The sequence below is a fragment of the Melitaea cinxia genome, chromosome 20, assembly GCF_905220565.1.
Source record: "Melitaea cinxia chromosome 20, ilMelCinx1.1, whole genome shotgun sequence".
NCBI lineage: Eukaryota > Metazoa > Arthropoda > Insecta > Lepidoptera > Nymphalidae > Melitaea > Melitaea cinxia.
Window position 1 is genome coordinate 6,653,104 of NC_059413.1, and position 19,189 is coordinate 6,672,292.

Consider the following 19,189-nt stretch of genomic DNA (forward strand, 5'->3'; position numbering starts at 1 on the left):
AGAAGAAACATAAACGTCAACCAAATTGACGAATATCAAAACTGAAACCGAAAGAAATAGTGAGATATAGACATTATTAAAGCAGAGATAACATTTAAAAAATAAACTGTAAGTGATTACGTCCACAACTACTAGTTTCTTACCTTCACATTTTCATATTAGATGAATGACAAAAGAAATCCAAAACACTGATGACTTTGTCTTTTTGAATAGTCACTATGACATGATAACCGACGTGACCGCTAACTTTCCGGTCTGTGCTAGTGTAACCCCTCTTCATTTGTGATACTTCTTTTATTTTTCTTTACAAAGAGATAAGTTTTTGCTTTGAAGGGTTATACCACTGAAATGAAACTTTTTCCACTCTCGTGACTCACTACTTGATTACCGTACTTAATACTTGCATTTGTTCTTTAAATAATTTCAATGAACCACGCGTTGGTAATTCACACGGAATTAGAATTCAGAAGCTTATACAATAGGAGAAAAATATATTATAACTGTATAATTATGTATTCAAAATTATTTCACCATTTTTCTTGTAGAATTACGATATCAGTAAGATATAACAATCGCACTCGATTCTGATTGGTTATCGCCAGTATACAGGAGCGAAACCGCGCAGGAATTAAATTGAATTACTAATAAATTTACATATTATTAAAAAAAAAATAATCATACATTTGAACTGGAATAATACAATATTTTTATCATATTCACAAAAATCACAACAATCGTTACTTGTGTTAACCTAGTACTTTTGATCTCATGTGACCTTATCTATCAAAGTGACATGATTCCCGATATTAATAACAAACACATACAAGTTATTAATATATTTTGTTTTGATCAATACAATGTTTCGGACTCCTTGTTTACTAAATATATCAATCACCTTGTGAGTGACCTTACTTATTTATCATCACTTATCAATACATCATCAGCCTTGGATTTCTCTGAATTCTCTTTTAGGATATATGATTACAGAAAAAAAATATATCTTTAAAGTGTATTTTTGCTTTGACAAGTGATGGTTAATTAGTTTTTAGGGTTCCGTACCTCAAAGGAAAAAGCGGAACCTTATAGGATCACTTTGTTGTCTATCTGTCTATCAAGCCCCTTTTTCTCAGGAACGCGTAGAGGTATCAAGCTGAAATTCATATCAAGTACTCAAGGTCTACTGTCCCTTAGAGCTGTAAAAAAATCAAACTTCTAAGCCAACACAATCAAAAGATACAGTCGTTTATGCTGCAAATTTTCGATTCTCGCAAATCAAAAGCTACAGGGTACTTTCCGTGAACTCAAAATCTTAAAATTTGGTACGAAGCAACGTCTTTATAGCACAGATAAAAGAAAAATTGCGAAAAGCATAAATGTTTAGTTACATCATATAATTAAAATATTTTTAATTATTTTGTTTGTATGGACCCTCGGTGCGCGAGTCCGACTCGCACTTGGCCGGCTTTTTAAGTAGCTAGTTTCATTACTTAGTTACGCTTAATTTGGTTTTGAAATAAATTAGGCCATGCGGTCGGGGTTAAGTAATAAACCCACAATCAACTCATCAACAAGACCCGGCGTGATAATCTTTAATTAAAAGAGTATTTCCTGATCATATCTCAGCTAAACACCCCCTCTTGCGTTGAGTTTTGACATCTGGCTTGTTAGCAGACATTCAAGGTTCCCGTTTCTTTAGTAAACAAGTTCGCTAATGCGAAAGGAATTTATGAAACCCTAGTAGGGATTGTGGGCTGTAACTCGGTATGTTCAACAGATTATTATTATTTGTTTTTTAGTTTTTAATGAACTTTGATTATTTTTTTACAAATTTTAACAAACACTAGCAAACAATATGCCTTATATTTGTTATTTTTGAAATAAATATCTGGTTAGACGATTCGCTTGATCGCCTTAATTGAAAAAACTTTAATACCAAAAGAATATATTTATTTGATTAATTAAACTTTATATATTAAACCGTAACCATTAATCTCTAACCTTTTGATAGTTTCAAACGTTTTCAGTTATTTATTTTTTTTATTTAAACCTAACATTTACCCAACATTTAACTTGATATATTATGCAATTACGATTGAGGGTCGTTTGAAAAAGAAAACGTATCAAGGTAAAATACTAAAAAGGTACTAATTATAAGGATGATTAAACATTTGATTTTTGAAATAACTTTTTCGGATTTAATCGCGGTTTATTAGGTCTTTTACATGTCCTATGTTTCGGATACTTTACAGCAACTATGGTCACACGAGTTTTCCCGTTTTCATGAAAAACTGTTTCATTATAATCAGTGAAATTCGCGTAAACATTAGATAACAATACTTGAGTTTGATTTGATTTTAGTTTCAGTAATTATGTAAAATATATTTATATCAACTACTTAATTGTTATTAATCTTATCTATAATCTATAATCTATAATATATATAAAAGCGCAAGGTCACTCACTCATCACGAAATCTCCGAAACTATTACACCTACAAACTTGAAATTTGGCAGGTAGGTTCCTTATAAGACGTAGGTATCCGCTAAGAACGGATTTTACGAAACTCGACCTCTAAGGGGGTAAAACGGGGGTTGGAAGTTTGTATGAAAGTCCTATGTTTTTGAAGTAAGAGACTTGAAATTTAAAATGTAAGCTCTATATATGGTGAAAAGGTGTCGAAATAATGTATCTTTAGAAATGAACTCCCTTTTGGGGTTAAAACGGGGGATGGTAGGCTGACTCACTCATCGCGAAATCTCCGAAACTATAATAGCTACAAACTTGACATTTGGCAGGAAGGCTCCTTATAAAGCGTAGACCTCCGCTAAGAACGGATTTTACAAAATTCGACCCTTAAGGGGTTAAACGGGGGTTGAAAGTTTGTGTGAAAGTCCCATGTTTTTGAAGTAAGAGACTTGAAATTTAAAATGTATACTCTATAGATGGTGAGAAGGTGTCCAAATAATGTATCTTTAGAAAACAAATCCCTTTTGGGGTTACAACGGGGGATGGTAGGTTGACTCCCTCATCACAAAATCTCTGAAACTATAACAGCTAAAGACTTGAAATTTGGCAGATAGGCTCCTTTTAGGGCGTAAACATTCGCTAAGAATGGGTTTTACGAAATTCGACCCCTAAGGGGGTAAAAAGGGGGTTGGAAGTTTGTATGAAAGTCCTATGTCTTTGAAGTAAGAGACTTGAAATTTAAAATGTACGCTCTTTAGATAGTGAGAAGGTGTCCAAATAATGTATCTTTAGAAGTCAACTCCTTTTTGGGGTTAAAACGGGGAATGGTAGGTTGACTCCCTCATTACGAAATCTCCGAAATTATAACAGCTAAAAACTTGAAATTTGGCAAGTAGATTCCATATAGGGCGTAAACATCCGCTAAGAACTGATTTTACGAATATCGACTCCTAAGGGGATAAAACGGGGGTCGGAAGTTTGTATGAAAGTCTTATGTTTTTGAAGTAAGAGACTTGAAATTTAAAATATATGCTCTATAGATGGTGAGGAGGTGTCCAAATAATGCATCGTAATCTATATATATATAAAAGAGAAAGGTCACTGACTCACTCATCACGAGACCTCAAAAACCGCTGGATGGTCTATCCATCCAGGTTGGACAAAGATAAAGTTTGGCAGGGATGTAGATTATAGTTAGCAGACGTCCGCTATGAACGGATTTTACGATATTCCATCGCTAAGGGGGTTTAATTGGGGTTGATAGTTTGTATGAAACATATACAGCCTGAAAATAAAACCAAAAATGTGGTGTATAGAGAGGTTTTATAAAAATAACTATTATATTATACTAAATTGTGCCTTTTAAAAAGTTACTCGGTTTGATAAGCATTTCAAGTGACTGAAATAAAAAAATAATTTGCGTTAAACATCTTAATAGTAATACATATCTTCATAACCACGAGGACGTAACGCGGGCAACAGTTAGTGTACAAAGTCCCTAAAAGTGTATGTGATCGATTCGCTCAAAATTTACTGAACGGATTTTCATGCGGTTTCACCATTGTAGAGGGCTCCACCATTGGCAAGAGGAAGGTTTACGGAACGGCTAAGCCGATTTTGATAAGAGTTTCACTGGAAGTTTGCCGGCAAAACTTTGTGACACACTAATTTCAACGCGGGCGAAGCCGCGGGCACAGCTAGTAAGATATAAATAAACAAGTAAATTAGAAATATAAAATCTTCAATTTCAGATTTATCTATAATAATAAGTATATTCTAAAGATAAATTAAATTCTGCGTTGTAATGTAATAAAAAAAATTCTATAAAGAAACTATCTGTCCGATTTTATCGCTATCAGCCACCACGGATCGTTATCTTGAGATTATTTTACAATAAAGCACGTAACTACGTAGTATTTTTGTTTTATTTTTAAAAAATTTGCTATCGTGCATCTATTGAATTGAACTGATTTGAATCATCTCAATTGTTGGTAAACGGCTCTTTTCCTTATAGGAGAATCGTTGGACCTTAATCCGCTGTAAGGTGTCAGACAATATCTTTAACATGAGCAACTGTTACTGTCGGGTGTTTGTGACGACAACTAGGCGTGACGGCTTGCGTGATCTTCGAGATACGCTGCGTTAACCCACTAGTACATACATCCAAACCAGAAACAAATAATTGTACAAATTGCCCGACCGTAAATCGAACCCACGACCGCTGACACTTGACTTACTACTCTAGATAGTGCCACTTAGACGAGTGTGATCAATTTCACAACATGACCGCGACATTTATATATTTATTACTTATTAAAACTTTATTTTGACTAGCCCGTTGGCGCAGTTTGTAGTGACCCTGCTTTCTGCTCCGAGGGTTGTGGGTTCGATTCCCACCCCGAGTCTGGGTGTAATATAAATATTTATTTATATATTTATATATGTATTATTTATAAGTATGTTTATCGAAAAAAAAAATATGTAGCTATATACCAGTCGGCTGTAACCTATAACACAAGCATTAAGTTGCTTACTTTAGGAACAGACGACCATGTGTGTATTGTGTAAATATTTATTTATTTATTTATTTATTTATTGCACACAAAAAGAAAGATACAATTTAGAAACATTAGATACAAAACATTTATATACATATACATATATTACATTACAGAATAAACTAAATATTATAGGTATATATATATTATACTAGCTGACCCCGTAAACGTTGTTTTGCCATATATCTTATTAATTCCCCCTTATAACTTGGGGGCACGAAAACTAGATGTCAGTCGATTCTCAGACCGAACCAATATGCACACAAAATTTCATAAAAATCGGTCCTAGGCGTTTCGGAGGAGTATTGTAACTAACATTGTGACACGAGAATTTTATATATAAGATAGTATATAGAGTATATGTAGGTATGTGTATGTCAATGCTTACATCAAACATAATTAATTCAAAAAAAAAATTATAAAAAAATAATAATTCCCTTATATCTGCATACCAGTTCTACGTTATACATAATAATAAAAATGCGTTGCATACAATAATTGTATACATTCTGACTGATAAACCATTACGTCTTAGTTAGTAATCTTTGTTCGTATACTTATGAACTGTCCTTATATATAACAATGTTTATATATGTACAAGTCTACTGCGATTTGAACTTTGTCTCCTAGTGACGGGGGAGGAGAAAGCAAGTACTTGAGATATCCTTAAAATTAGTATTGGAGCGTCCGCGGTGATAAGGAGCGCGTGTGCCATTTTATTTCGTTAACGTTGCACAGTCGAACGCATTTCTTGTAAAGATAGGTTTGAAAATATTAGCTCTTCTCGACGTGTTGTGCAGATGGAGTGTAAACATTTTTAATTACTTAAAAATTTAATTTGTTTATGCTATCATTACAGCCTATACAGTCCACTGCTGGACATAGGCCTCCACAAGTTTACGCCAAAAATAACGTGAACTCATGTGTTTTGCCCATAGTCACCACGCTGGGCAGGCGGGTTGGTGACCGCAGTACTGGCTTTGTCGCACCGAAGACGCTGCTGCCCGTCTTCGGCCTGTGTATTTCAAAGCCAGCAGTTGGATGGTTATCCCGCCATCGGTCGGCTTCTTAAGTTCCAAGGTGGTTGTGGAACCTTGTTATCCCTTAGTCGCCTCTTACGACACCCACGGGAAGAGAGGGGGTGGCTAAATTCTTTAGTGCCGTAGCCACACAGCGCATTGTTGTTTATGCTAACGTGAATAGTAATAGTGCACGTTGTTATTGTTTTTATTTATTGTCTTCATGTATTTTAAAATAAAAAATATAATTATATAATAATATTTTTTCGATGCTATAATGACCGTTTTAATAATAAAAACAAAGAATTTATATAGGTACTACTACTACAAAACTTATATTATTAAGATGTATTTTTTACGTAAGAAGAGCGGAACGAATATCCAATCAAAATATTTTTTGATAGTATTAGAATTAAATAAATTCCTCTTTGCAAAGTAGAATTCATTATTTTTTTGTTTTATTTAAAGGTGGCAGCGACGTCTAGTGACATGAGCGAACGAGAAAGGTACCGCGCGCCGCCGCAGCCGGAGCCACCGCCGGTGCGGGTCCGCGCCGCAGACCTATACCCGCGCGTGCGCACACACTACGACGAGCCCGACCTCGACGCCGGATTCACCCCGATATGTGGCGAGTTCGTGCAGGTGGGACGATAAAATATTTTAGAATTATGTATAAAAGTACAATTATGTTTTATATGTAACACCATATTTACCATTACCATTTTTGTCGTTGCTCATTGTAAGGTATCGATATTTTGCCTTATTGCATGCTATATAAAACTACGTATGTTAAATATATATAATATTTTAGTACAGAAGTCAACATTCACTGCGATCAGACTCAAAATATATATTTTTTAACATATTATATGCACAGAATTCACCAACGCCAATATCATAAAAAAAGTAAAAAATATGATAAAATAATAGCTCTTTCGTTTCCAAAATATATATGGAAATATGTGCTATACAATCTATTTGCTAAACAAAAGGTTTACGTTACAGTATGTTTGTTATAGATATTTGTACATATGAGGCCCGAGTCGAGTTGAACGAATCGCAATTATGCGATTTTATCTATTCGTACTATGCATTCTAATTGCAAGTTCATTGAAAGCGTTAAATGTTGAAAAACAAAACGTTATTTCATTTTTAGATCCGTAATTGGCTGTTAAAAGTTTTCTTTTCAACTTTGCTAATGGAATTTGTGTGTTGTCAGCGTAAAATATATGTGTGTAGTTCTGCAAATCTCCATTGTGAGTGCTAAATTTTATAGCTTTTAGTGTCAGTGGCGTGTAACTACTTCGTCATATTAATGATAATATTAACACAGAATTATTACTTAAGTGATAATGTAATTATTTGAAATACCATTCACAGCTTGTGGCAGTAAGATAGATATAGACGTTCTGAATAGGTACTTAGTGTGTACCGTACATACCTATATTGTTAAGCGTTACCTGTAAATAAGCGATTTGTAATTTCAATAACGTCCTATATTCATGAAATAATTTCTCATCATAAAACGTAAAAGATGTTTTTTTATCTGTATGTTATACAGAATTAGGAAAAGACCTAAAGCTTCTGAGAGTGCTCTATGTTGAACAGAGGTAACCGCTTGCCACCGGGGGACCCCCGTACTTGTTCCATATCAAATGAAAAAATATGGTGCATTAAAGTGTACATATTTTCAAAATCTTAATTACATAATTATTACTTGTTATTAAAGCTTGATTACTGCTAAATGTGTGTGTGTGAGTGTGGTTACGGCCGTAAAGAATATAGCCACACTCGCTCTACTCGTGGGTGTCGTAAGAAGCGACTAAGATATAACACAGTTCCACCTTGGAACTTGAAACCGACCGATGGCGGGATAACTATCCAACTGCTGGCTTCTTCGGTGCGACAAAGCCAGCCCTGCGGTCACCAACCCGCTTGCAAAGCGTGGTGACTATGGGCAAAACACATGAGTTCACACGAGAAGAACACGAGAGTTGTGGAGGCATATGTCCAGCAGTGGACTGCGATAGGCTGAAGTGATGATAATGAATGTGATGACTACTAAATGTAATTAATTATGCCTTTATTCGTACGCATTCTATTTTACTCTTATTTTCGTCAGTATTATATTTCTATTATTTTTATAGTAGGCATAGATTACACATACATTTATGCAAATAAGTTCTAAATTTTAGGTTCTCACTAATATATAAGGTTCCTTAGTATTAAGGTGTCGTCGTAAATAGGATAGCCGTTTTTTATTTTTTTATAATTATATATTTGATACAATTTGAATACCAGGCTATCATAACAATGAGGCGCTCTCTCCGCAGTGGGTGGGCCGCACGCAGGACGATGGTACGATAGCGATGTCGAACTACCGGCTTCACTTGCAACCGCGAAGACGTACCGGACCCGGAGCTTCTATACCATTGCGTCTTATAGACGCATTGGAGATCCGCGATGTAATTCACCTGGCTATAATCTGTAAACACGGCCGACAACTCCTGTAAGTACCAACTTGTCGTGCTATAACGTCCCAATACATTTTGTAGATATTATAATATACTTTTTTAAAATACGTTTAAAAAGAGAAAAAAAAATTGAAAAAAAAAATTTAAAATCATATTTTTGTTTGTGATCACACTATAAAGTAAAAGTAGTGTAAACATAATTTTTGTATCAATTCGACTACCAAAAGCATCACATTTGACATAGTGACAATCATCTTAGTCATCATAGTGACATTCTATTGTACCTATACATTAAAGGAAATAATTATGAGATTGTTGCAATATTTTATATTATCAAATAAGTGGTGTAGTTTTAAGAATAATTAAAGAAGTACCTAAATCACTTTGAAAACCCAAAGAAATTGATCTATGAACACTTAAAACTTATAAGTATATTCTCGTTTACTTGAGAATGTTTTTTTTATGCGTTTCCATTTAACGTAGATGTAAATAACGCATATACAAGAAAAATAAAAACGGAAGAATATAAAACCTTCCACATTTTTAGTCAATTAGTACTAAAAAAATACTATACATGGATTATTTGTCGTACCTTAGTTCTAAGAAATAGGGACGAAGTGACCTAAACAAGATCAAAATACAAGCTAATTTGTATTTTTCCTATCAAATATATTGATAATGCATGTTATTGTTTCTAACGAATTTTCCTATCAAATACATATAGTGATGATGCATGTTGTTGTTTCCAAGGAATTATGATTATGTTCAACAACTTTGAAAGTAAATTACTATATTTGTTTATAGTAATATATACTATATTGTTTATAGTAATATATACCTACTTATAATTAGTTTTATAAAAGGAAAAGAGTTTTTGTTGTCGCGTTTGTCTCGAAATTTTTAGTACAATTTCTGATGTCCTTTTATTAGCAATCATCAGATATTTGCTTAAGACTGTTTAATTTTTATAACGATAATAGTATTATTAGTCGTATTATCATAATACGATAATACATGTAATAATACTAGGGAAAGAAAGGAAGATAATAATTTTCATTTAATCACAACTTACAATAATTTTACTTCAAAATAGCATTGTCACTAAACCAGACGAAATAAAAATAATAGAAAATAATAATAAAAATATTAACTCTGCAATGATATGACCAAACAGGTCTGCTAACCAGCATTAAGCTGCTAGAAGCTGTAGTCCTAATTTAGAAATTTACATTGTATTTAGAGATGTCTGTAATGCACTAAAAAGAGGCCCACATAGACAGACATATTGACTTTGGCGCTAGTACATTTATTTACGCCGAAACGACCGTCGTTAATACGTTAGTAATAGTAACATGTCTAAAACACGACAGCAAACTTTTTTAACCGACTTCAAAAAAGGAGGTTTCTCAATTCGGCCGTATATATGTATATTATATATATATTTTTTCATGTGTGTTCGTGGATAACTTCGTCGTTTATGAACCGATTTTGCTGATTCTTTTTTTGTTAGAAAGGAGATATCCCAAAGGTGGTAGGTACCATGATAAGGAAACCAGGATGATGGCATCCTAGAGAAATCGAGAGGAATTTTCGAAAATTGTAGTGGCGACTAGTGCGTTTGTTAATTTTTTTCGTCTACTTAGGTTGTATTACTTTTCGATGTGATTGAAGTCTGTTTTTTTGTTTTGCTAGCAAACATAATTATTAAAACTTAATAGAGACAATCAATGACAATACATAATAATAATAATAATAATATTCTTTATTGCACACCATTAAAAGATACAAACATAGAACATACATATATAGAACGAACTTTGTCCCGTTACAACAATATCATATTAGTATATTGTTAAATAAATCTCAAGCAGCATTTTGTTCAGTCTTTCGTTGAAAATGTTGAAATACTATTTTTTTATATGAGACGTCAACTTCAATGCACATGACCAATAGTGTGTTACAATTCCTACTTTAAATGTGTTTATTTAGACATGTTACGAAAGATCTCAAGTAGCTAATGTGTTGAGCAAGTAGATACGTTGTTCATTACAAATGACAGTTGACAGACAAGACCTCTTGTTATATTTTTTTAACTATATATTTTTTGTTTGTTTTCAATATTTCTTAGTAAAATATAAAAAAAAAAAGTTTTTATTACTACAAAAAACGTAAAAACTTGCTGATTTCCTATTTTCTTGTGGTGTTTAATGGTGTTTCATTAGAATTCTCTGTTTGGACAGATGCTCGTTCGACACCAATGAACAGGCGGTTGAGTGGTGTAGAAGACTGAACGCGGCTTTAGTTCCCATCGGATCTCTACAGGAGACATTCGCGGCGGCGTACGCCGCTTGGGCAAGGGAATTACCTCTAACGTCCGTCCATAGAGCACTTTTGAGGGCGTCGCAAGCCCCTCAACAACATTGGTTCAAACCTGAGGTAGCTACTTGCCGTTCATATTAGACTACTATTCATTAATTGTTTGCAAATAAGTATAAATAATGTTAAGTTTATAAGTTAAATAATACAGTTAATTTTAAAATCATAGTATAGATTCCGGTATTCAGTAATAGTAATAAATCAAAAGTTAATACTTATTTAAAACTTTTATGTGAGATAAAAAAAATCACCTCTCTAATAATAAAATAAATTCAAATTGTATTTTTTTTTAAATATATTAATTAAAAGAAATAAACTAAGGTAAGACACAGCAGAAAATATCCTGCTCAAAATCTTAAGCAGCCAACTGGGGAAGTACCTCCACCTTAAAGATTATATCTAAATAATACTGCTTTCAAGCAGTATTGTGCTGCTATGGCGAGTAAGGTGACCAGAGCTCCTGGGGGTTATTGAGCATAGGTTCGGTAACGCGCTTGTGATGTTTCTGGTGTTGCAGGTGTCTATAAGCTAAGGTAATCGCTTCCCATCAGGTGAGACGTACGATTGTTTGCCGATCTAGTTGTATAAAAAAAGATATAATAACCTTCTAAACTTTACTTTGGTAGCAAAAAAATTAAATGAGATATTCATGAGCGCTTTTTTAATCTGTAGCTAGAACGACTCGGTTTCTTGAATAGTGGCGCGTGGCGGGTGACGATTCTGAATGCTGAATATAAGCTCTGTCCATCCTATCCGCCACTGCTCATCGTCCCCGCAAACGTCAGTGACGAGATACTGCAAGCCGTAGCCCGGTAAGATTCATTCAGATAATTTAATGTCATAACCGTTTTGCAGTCGCTAACAATCGCTATATAGATAAAAAGATTCACGACTACATGCATTCAGCTTGTAACATTCCACTGCTAGGCATACGCCTCTTTCCCGGTGTAGGAGAAAGATTAGAACTTAATCCACTACGGTTTGCCAGATATGTTCCTATCGATTAGTAACGATCGCTTATTGTGCTCTCCGATGCAGGGTGGGGAGACACACAAACAAGTACAGACATCTAAACCGGGAAGAAATATTTATACAAATATAAATTTCCATCCCAAGCGGGAATCGAATCCGCAAAACATCGGTGTTTTAGGCGACTACTCGTACCACTACACCACAGCAGTGCCTACACTACTACTAGACTACATTATAAATGTAAAAGCGAAACTTGTTCAAATACTGCCATAAATCTATAACTTTAAACGGAGTGGCGATCTACGACGATATACAATACGGTCAATTTTGACAATCGCCAACGTAAATCGTGGTCATATAATAATATACGTATTATTGGTGCGAGTGCAGGTTCCGTGCGATGCGGCGCTTCCCGGCGGTGGTGTGGCGCCACCGCGGCACGGGCGCGGTCATCGCGCGCTCGGCCCAGCCCGAGGTGGGCTGGCTCGGCTGGCGCTCCGACGAGGACGAGCTCATGCTCGCCTCCTTTGTCACCGCGCTCGAGCGGGACCGGCCGCCGCCGCCCGCCGCGCCCGGCGAGCCCGGCCCCTCCGCCGCCCCGCCCGCCCCGCCCGCCGAACAGGTATAGGACCGCTATATCAATGAGTAATGTCGTCTGTTCCTAACATAAGCCAATTAATGTCTGTGTCATTAGACGTCGGGAATCGAACCCCTTACCTCCAGAGCAGAAAGTTGAGTCACTATACAAACGTCAAATATTTGAAATTGAAAGTTTTCGTTGTTCAATTGTCAGTAGATAGTTAATCTGTCCTTCACGTTGCCAGTCGGCGGCCGAGGGCGAGTTGAAGCGGCCGATGCTCATCGTGGACGCGCGCTCGTACACGTCGGCCGTGACCAACCGCGCGCGCGGCGGCGGCTACGAGTGCGAGCAGTACTACGAGAAGTCGAACATCGACTTCATGAACCTCGCCAACATCCACCACGTGCGCCGCAGCTTCCAGCAGATGCGCGCGCTGTGCGCCTCGGGCGAGGAGCAGGCGGCGAGGTACTGGAGACGGTCCTTCTTCTTTTTGTCCATTTTGAAAGAATATACATTTTCATTTTAATCCTATTCACCTCATTCGGAGATCGAATTTCTCAAAAATGATGCTAATGCATCATATATAGTCGATATGATCGACGTTGATGGATTATGGAGCCGTTTATACATTTGATACTTTTTTTTTAACAAAGGAAATTAATTGAGTGAAATTTCGGTATATGTTTATTACCTTTTCTTGAAATGTTTGGTGGTATATTACAAGTCAAACAATATTAGATGAATATATTTTGATCCCCCTTATACCTACCGTCGGTAACCGTTTGAAATAGTTGAAATCGTATTTGGTGAACTTCACCATTTAATAGGTATAAAATTTTCTTTTCAAAAGGAGTTTTGGGTCCGTTACGTGACAATTTATAACGAGCCCAGAGTCCGATCCAGTCGTCACGTGTCCACGCTCTACAATGGCGTTCCCTGTTTAAGTTATTACAGTAACCTTGAGCGGTCGCTGTGGCTGCAGCACGTATGTAACCTGGTCCGAGCGGCGTGCGTGGTGGCGCGCGCGCTGGAGAACGGCAGGCCCGTGCTCGTGCACTGCTCGGACGGCTGGGACCGCACGCCGCAGATCGTGGCGGCCGCGCAGCTCATCCTCGACCCCTACTACCGCACCGTGCAGGTACGCGACACACGCCCTCGCTCGTTCCATCTTTGTTTTTTTTTTAATTTTATTACAACTGACTTAGTAAATAATGTTGCAGGGATTCCGCGTGCTCATCGAGCGCGAGTGGCTGGACTTCGGGCACAAGTTTGCAGACCGCTGCGGACACCGGTTCGGCTCCGAGGACCCCAACGAGCGCTCGCCTATATTTTTGCAGTGGCTACACGTGGTTTACCAAATGATGGTCCAGTACCCCTGCAGCTTCGAATTCAATGAAGCCTACCTCGTCAGTACTTTTTGTCATCTAATAGCTTTACTTATTTGTCATTAAAATTATATGCGAATTTAATTAATTTTTTTTATGGTATAACATTGGCTTAACCGTTACGGAAAAAAATGAATTGGAAATTAATTCGATAAAGAAAAAAATAAATAAAAAAAGAGAATGTACAGTTTTAATACAAAAATATAAAAATCAATAACATAGTAATTAAAGAACGTGTGCCATAAATTATTTATTTAATAATTGCGTAATACAGCGTGGTGACTATGGACAACACACATGAGTTCACACTATTTTTGGTGCGAAGTTGTAGAGGCCTATGTCCAGCAGTGGACTGCAATAGGCTGACATGATGATGATGAAGATGAATATTTTCATAACTGTCTTTAATGAATCTCTGCAACCGGTTTGGAAGTCTGTCCAATAAGCCTTATTCTGCCACTCCTCAACATCAGCAGTTTTTAGCTCTCTGATGGTTTCGTCTTTTGAAGTTGTCCCATACATGTTTGATCAGGTCAAGTCAGAATACCAAGATGGACATGGTAATCGCTAAATATTGATTTCATCAAAGTAACAAATCAAAGGCTATAAAACGTTACACTGACCCATCATATCCGACGCGACAACCTATCCCCCCATGACACTGAGCGAAGCGTTGATCTAAAACGTGTTGCAGATAAAGCTGGCGACGCACGTGCACTCGTGCATGTTCGGCACGTTCCTGTGCAACACGAGCCGCGAGCGCGCCGAGTGCCGCGCGACCGACGTGGCGCACGTGTGGCAGCTGCTGTGCGCGCCCGCCTACCGCAACCACCTCTACACGCCGCCGCGCCACGCGCACGACCAGGTACTGACCGACGTGGCGCACGTGTGGCAGCTGCTGTGCGCGCCCGCCTACCGCAACCACCTCTACACGCCGCCGCGCCACGCGCACGACCAGGTACTGACCGACGTGGCGCACGTGTGGCAGCTGCTGTGCGCGCCCGCCTACCGCAACCACCTCTACACGCCGCCGCGCCACGCGCACGACCAGGTACTGACCGACGTGGCGCACGTGTGGCAGCTGCTGTGCGCGCCCGCCTACCGCAACCACCTCTACACGCCGCCGCGCCACGCGCACGACCAGGTACTGACCGACGTGGCGCACGTGTGGCAGCTGCTGTGCGCGCCCGCCTACCGCAACCACCTCTACACGCCGCCGCGCCACGCGCACGACCAGGTACTGACCGACGTGGCGCACGTGTGGCAGCTGCTGTGCGCGCCCGCCTACCGCAACCACCTCTACACGCCGCCGCGCCACGCGCACGACCAGGTACTGACCGACGTGGCGCACGTGTGGCAGCTGCTGTGCGCGCCCGCCTACCGCAACCACCTCTACACGCCGCCGCGCCACGCGCACGACCAGGTACTGACCGACGTGGCGCACGTGTGGCAGCTGCTGTGCGCGCCCGCCTACCGCAACCACCTCTACACGCCGCCGCGCCACGCGCACGACCAGGTACTGACCGACGTGGCGCACGTGTGGCAGCTGCTGTGCGCGCCCGCCTACCGCAACCACCTCTACACGCCGCCGCGCCACGCGCACGACCAGGTACTGACCGACGTGGCGCACGTGTGGCAGCTGCTGTGCGCGCCCGCCTACCGCAACCACCTCTACACGCCGCCGCGCCACGCGCACGACCAGGTACTGACCGACGTGGCGCACGTGTGGCAGCTGCTGTGCGATTGTGTTGAGTCCGTCAACCTCCTTTCGTATTGTTTATTAACCGACTTCCAAAAAAGGAGGAGGTTCTCAATTCGACTGTATTTTTTTTATGTATGTTACTTCAGAACTTTTGACTGGGTGAAGCGATTTTTCGCTTCGTGATTTTTTGACAAATTTTCTTTTGATCGAAAGGTGGTGTGTGTCATTTGGTCCCATTTAAATTTATTTGAGATCTAACAACTACTTTTCGAGTTATATCTAATAATGCGTTTTTACTTGACGCTTTTTTCGTCGACCTACGTTGTATTATACCACATAACTTTCTACTGGATGTACCGATTTTGATAATTGTTTTTTTTTTGTTGGAAAGAGGATATCCCTAGTTTGGTACTCACTTCAGCCTATCGCAGTCCACTGCTGGACATAGGCCTCCCCAAGTTCGCGCCAGACATCCCGGTCTTCCGCAATCCTCATCCAGCCGACACCGGCAATCTTACGTATATCCTCGGTCCAACGGGCCGGAGGACGTCCCACACTGCGTTTGCCAAGACGCGGTCTCCACTCTAGGACCCGTCTACTCCAACGGCCATCGGTCCTGCGACACAAATGACCAGCCCACTGCCACTTCAACTTGCTAATTCTGTAGGCTACGTCGGTTACTTTCGTTCTCTCGCGGATAGTCTCATTTCTAATCCTATCTTTAAGAGAAACCCCAAGCATAGCCCGTTCCATTGCACGTCGAGCGCGTTGGTACCATGATAAGGAAACTAGGATCTAATGATGGAATCCTAGAGAAATCGAGGGAAACTCTCAAAAATTCGCAATACCTTTTTACTGGGGGTACCGATTTTGATAATTTTTAATTTAATCGAAAGCTGATGTTTATCCTGTGGTCACATATAAATTTTGTCGAGATCTGATAACTACTTTTTGAGTAATCTTTGATAACGCGTAGTTACGTGACTATTTTTTCGTCGATCTACGTTGTATTACTCGTCGATGTAATCGAAGTCGGTTTTTTTTTTTTCATTTTCGAGCAAACACAATTATTTTACCCACGTCGCGCGTCCGCAGGTGATCTGGCCGGACGGCAGCTTGAAAGCCATGCACATATGGTGGGGCCTGTTGCGCGGCGAGCGCGAGCGGGACCCGGCGAACATGGCGCCTTCGCCACCGCCCGTCATCGGCTCTACTATGGGGTCGCCCAACGTGTCCCTCAACGGATCCCCCAATGGTGAGCGAACGATTGTGTGCGTGTGCGTGTGGTCACAACAATGCAATTGACTTATTTAAAATCTTTTATCAAAATAAATATTGGTTTAAATTGTCCAGTGAACACATATATTTGATATTTTCTGAAAATCTTCGATGTTGTTATCAAAAATTCATGTTGCAGTTTAAATTTCTAACAACATGAAGTTTTGAAATTTTTTATGTTTTTTTTTATGAAAAGTGAATATTTTGGAGTATAGCATAAAATAAGTACTTACAAAACTTCTAAATGATTTTTTTGATAATAATAATAATAATAATAATAATAAATTTATTTGTGAAAACACACTGCATCAGGTTAAAATTATATAAAAAGAAAACACATAGTACATAATTTACAACAACGACTAAATACAAAGAAGGTCAATCGTAGAACAAAACAAAAAAAGACATACAACATAAGCTTATCGATTAAAAGTATACATTTCTATGAGGCATGATGTAAAGAAAATCCTTTTAAATTCGCTGTAATAATAATGCATTCAGGCTGTATCATCCCACTGCTGGGAATAGGCTTCTTTCGCCACGTAGGAGAAGGATTGGAGCTTAATCCACCATGTTGGACAGACATCCAAACCGGAAAGGAATATTTATAATATTTATCGGCCGGTTTTTTAGGCGACTACTCGTATCACTACACCAGAGTGATTGTGTGTAATAATAATATCTTAGTAAAATTACTGTCAAAATATTTTTTTTTGTAACTAAAACTCGATGATTTTCTTTTTGCGTAAGTTATTAATAATAATCGATTTGTGTAATGTTTACAGTTTCAATAACGAGAACTAGATCATGTGATAACTTGCTCAACGAAGATAGAAGAACGACGCAAAGGAGAAGTAGTGACCCCACCTTAGTAGCGGACGCCATGTGAGTTATTTTACTTATTAAAAATAATCGGTTTGCAGTCGAAATTCAAGGAAACCACTCAGTTTTTTTTTTAATTTTATTTATTAAATTTTTGAAATGTTTTCACGAAAAATAAGTGGAATTTACATAAATTTTAACCCTGTTCAATATTCGAAAGTCGTCTGAAAGAATTTGCTTTCAGCGATAAAACCCTCTTTTTAACCGACTTCCAAAAAAGGAGGAGGTTCTCAATTCGACTTTTTTTATGTATGTTACATCAGAACTTTTGACCGTGTGGACCGATTTTGACAAATGTTTGTTTAATCGAAAGGTGGTGTGTGTCAGTTGGTCCCATTTAAATTTATTTGAGATCTAACAACTACTTTTCGAGTTATATCTAATAATGCGTTTTTACTTGGAGCTTTTTTCGTCGACCTATGTTGTATTATACCGCATAACTTTCTACTGGGTGTACCGATTTTGATAATTTTTTTTTTTTTGTTGGAAAGAAGATATCCCTAGTTTAGTACCATGATAAGGAAACCAGGATCTGATGATGGGATCCCAGAGAAATTGAGGGAAGTTCTTGAAAATCCGCAACAACTTTTTACTGGGTGTACCGATTTTAAGGATTTTTAATTTAATCGAAAGCTGATGTTTGTCATGTGGTCACATATAAATTTTATTGAGATCTGATCACTACTTTTTGAGTAATACAACACAATTATATACCTCTTTATTTGCATATATATTGGTTTGTTTTGTGACAGTTTTGTTTAGGTAAATATGAACGTACGTAACGTTTACTACAGCCGAAGTATTATAAAAAAAAATAGATTTATTTCAATAATTAACATAATTATTTAAAATTAATTGCTGTGTTGGGGCACAGCAGAAAATATCCTGATCAAAATTTGGAGCAGTCCGACTGGGGAAGTACCTCGACCTTACAGAAGATCACAGCTTAATAATAATGCTTTTAAGTAGCGTGTTTCTGTGGTGCGTAAGGTGACCAGAGCTCCTGGGGTGACGGGGGAAAGGACATCGCGCTTGCGATGCTTATAGTGTTGCAGGCGTCTATAGGCTACAGTAATCGCTTTACCATCAGGTGTGCCTTACGTTTGTTTCTCGACTTAGTTGTATAAAAACATTTAGAATATGTGAAATCTAATCGATGCGATATTTAAAAATGACAAATTTTATATAGAAAATAATAATGAAATTAAATTTAAAACATCGTCATATTCATTGTAAATGCGCCGTGTCGTCGGCTCGTGGCCGGGACGTTATGGAAATTGCTCGTCAACGCTATGACGGTCGGTACGATTCCGTAGTTGACGTACGTTAACTAATATAATAATGGTGTCTTCCAGCAACTTACTGTCGGCGGCGGACAGCTCGACGCCGGAGCGCTCGGAGGACGAGGCCGCGCCGCTCACGGACAGCGGCGTGGAGCGCCTGCTGCGCGCCCACTCCGACCAGGTACCAGAACGCTCGACAATTTGTTTCGATTCG

The 19,189-nt window shown here is 38.5% G+C and overlaps 1 protein-coding gene across 1 annotated transcript in view; it reads left to right on the forward strand.

Moving 5' to 3' along the window:
* The window catches only part of LOC123663683 (myotubularin-related protein 4), a 44,644-nt gene that overhangs the window by 16,617 nt on the left and 8,838 nt on the right, over positions 1-19,189 (forward strand). Inside the window, exons 2-13 of the mRNA XM_045598350.1 lie at positions 6,512-6,685; positions 8,377-8,552; positions 10,758-10,953; positions 11,566-11,705; positions 12,256-12,433; positions 12,714-12,910; positions 13,391-13,583; positions 13,666-13,851; positions 14,525-14,695; positions 16,628-16,787; positions 17,596-17,695; positions 19,048-19,156. Coding sequence (XP_045454306.1) covers positions 6,512-6,685; positions 8,377-8,552; positions 10,758-10,953; positions 11,566-11,705; positions 12,256-12,433; positions 12,714-12,910; positions 13,391-13,583; positions 13,666-13,851; positions 14,525-14,695; positions 16,628-16,787; positions 17,596-17,695; positions 19,048-19,156 — 1,980 coding nt within the window. The remainder of the gene's footprint in view (positions 1-6,511; positions 6,686-8,376; positions 8,553-10,757; positions 10,954-11,565; positions 11,706-12,255; positions 12,434-12,713; positions 12,911-13,390; positions 13,584-13,665; positions 13,852-14,524; positions 14,696-16,627; positions 16,788-17,595; positions 17,696-19,047; positions 19,157-19,189) is intronic.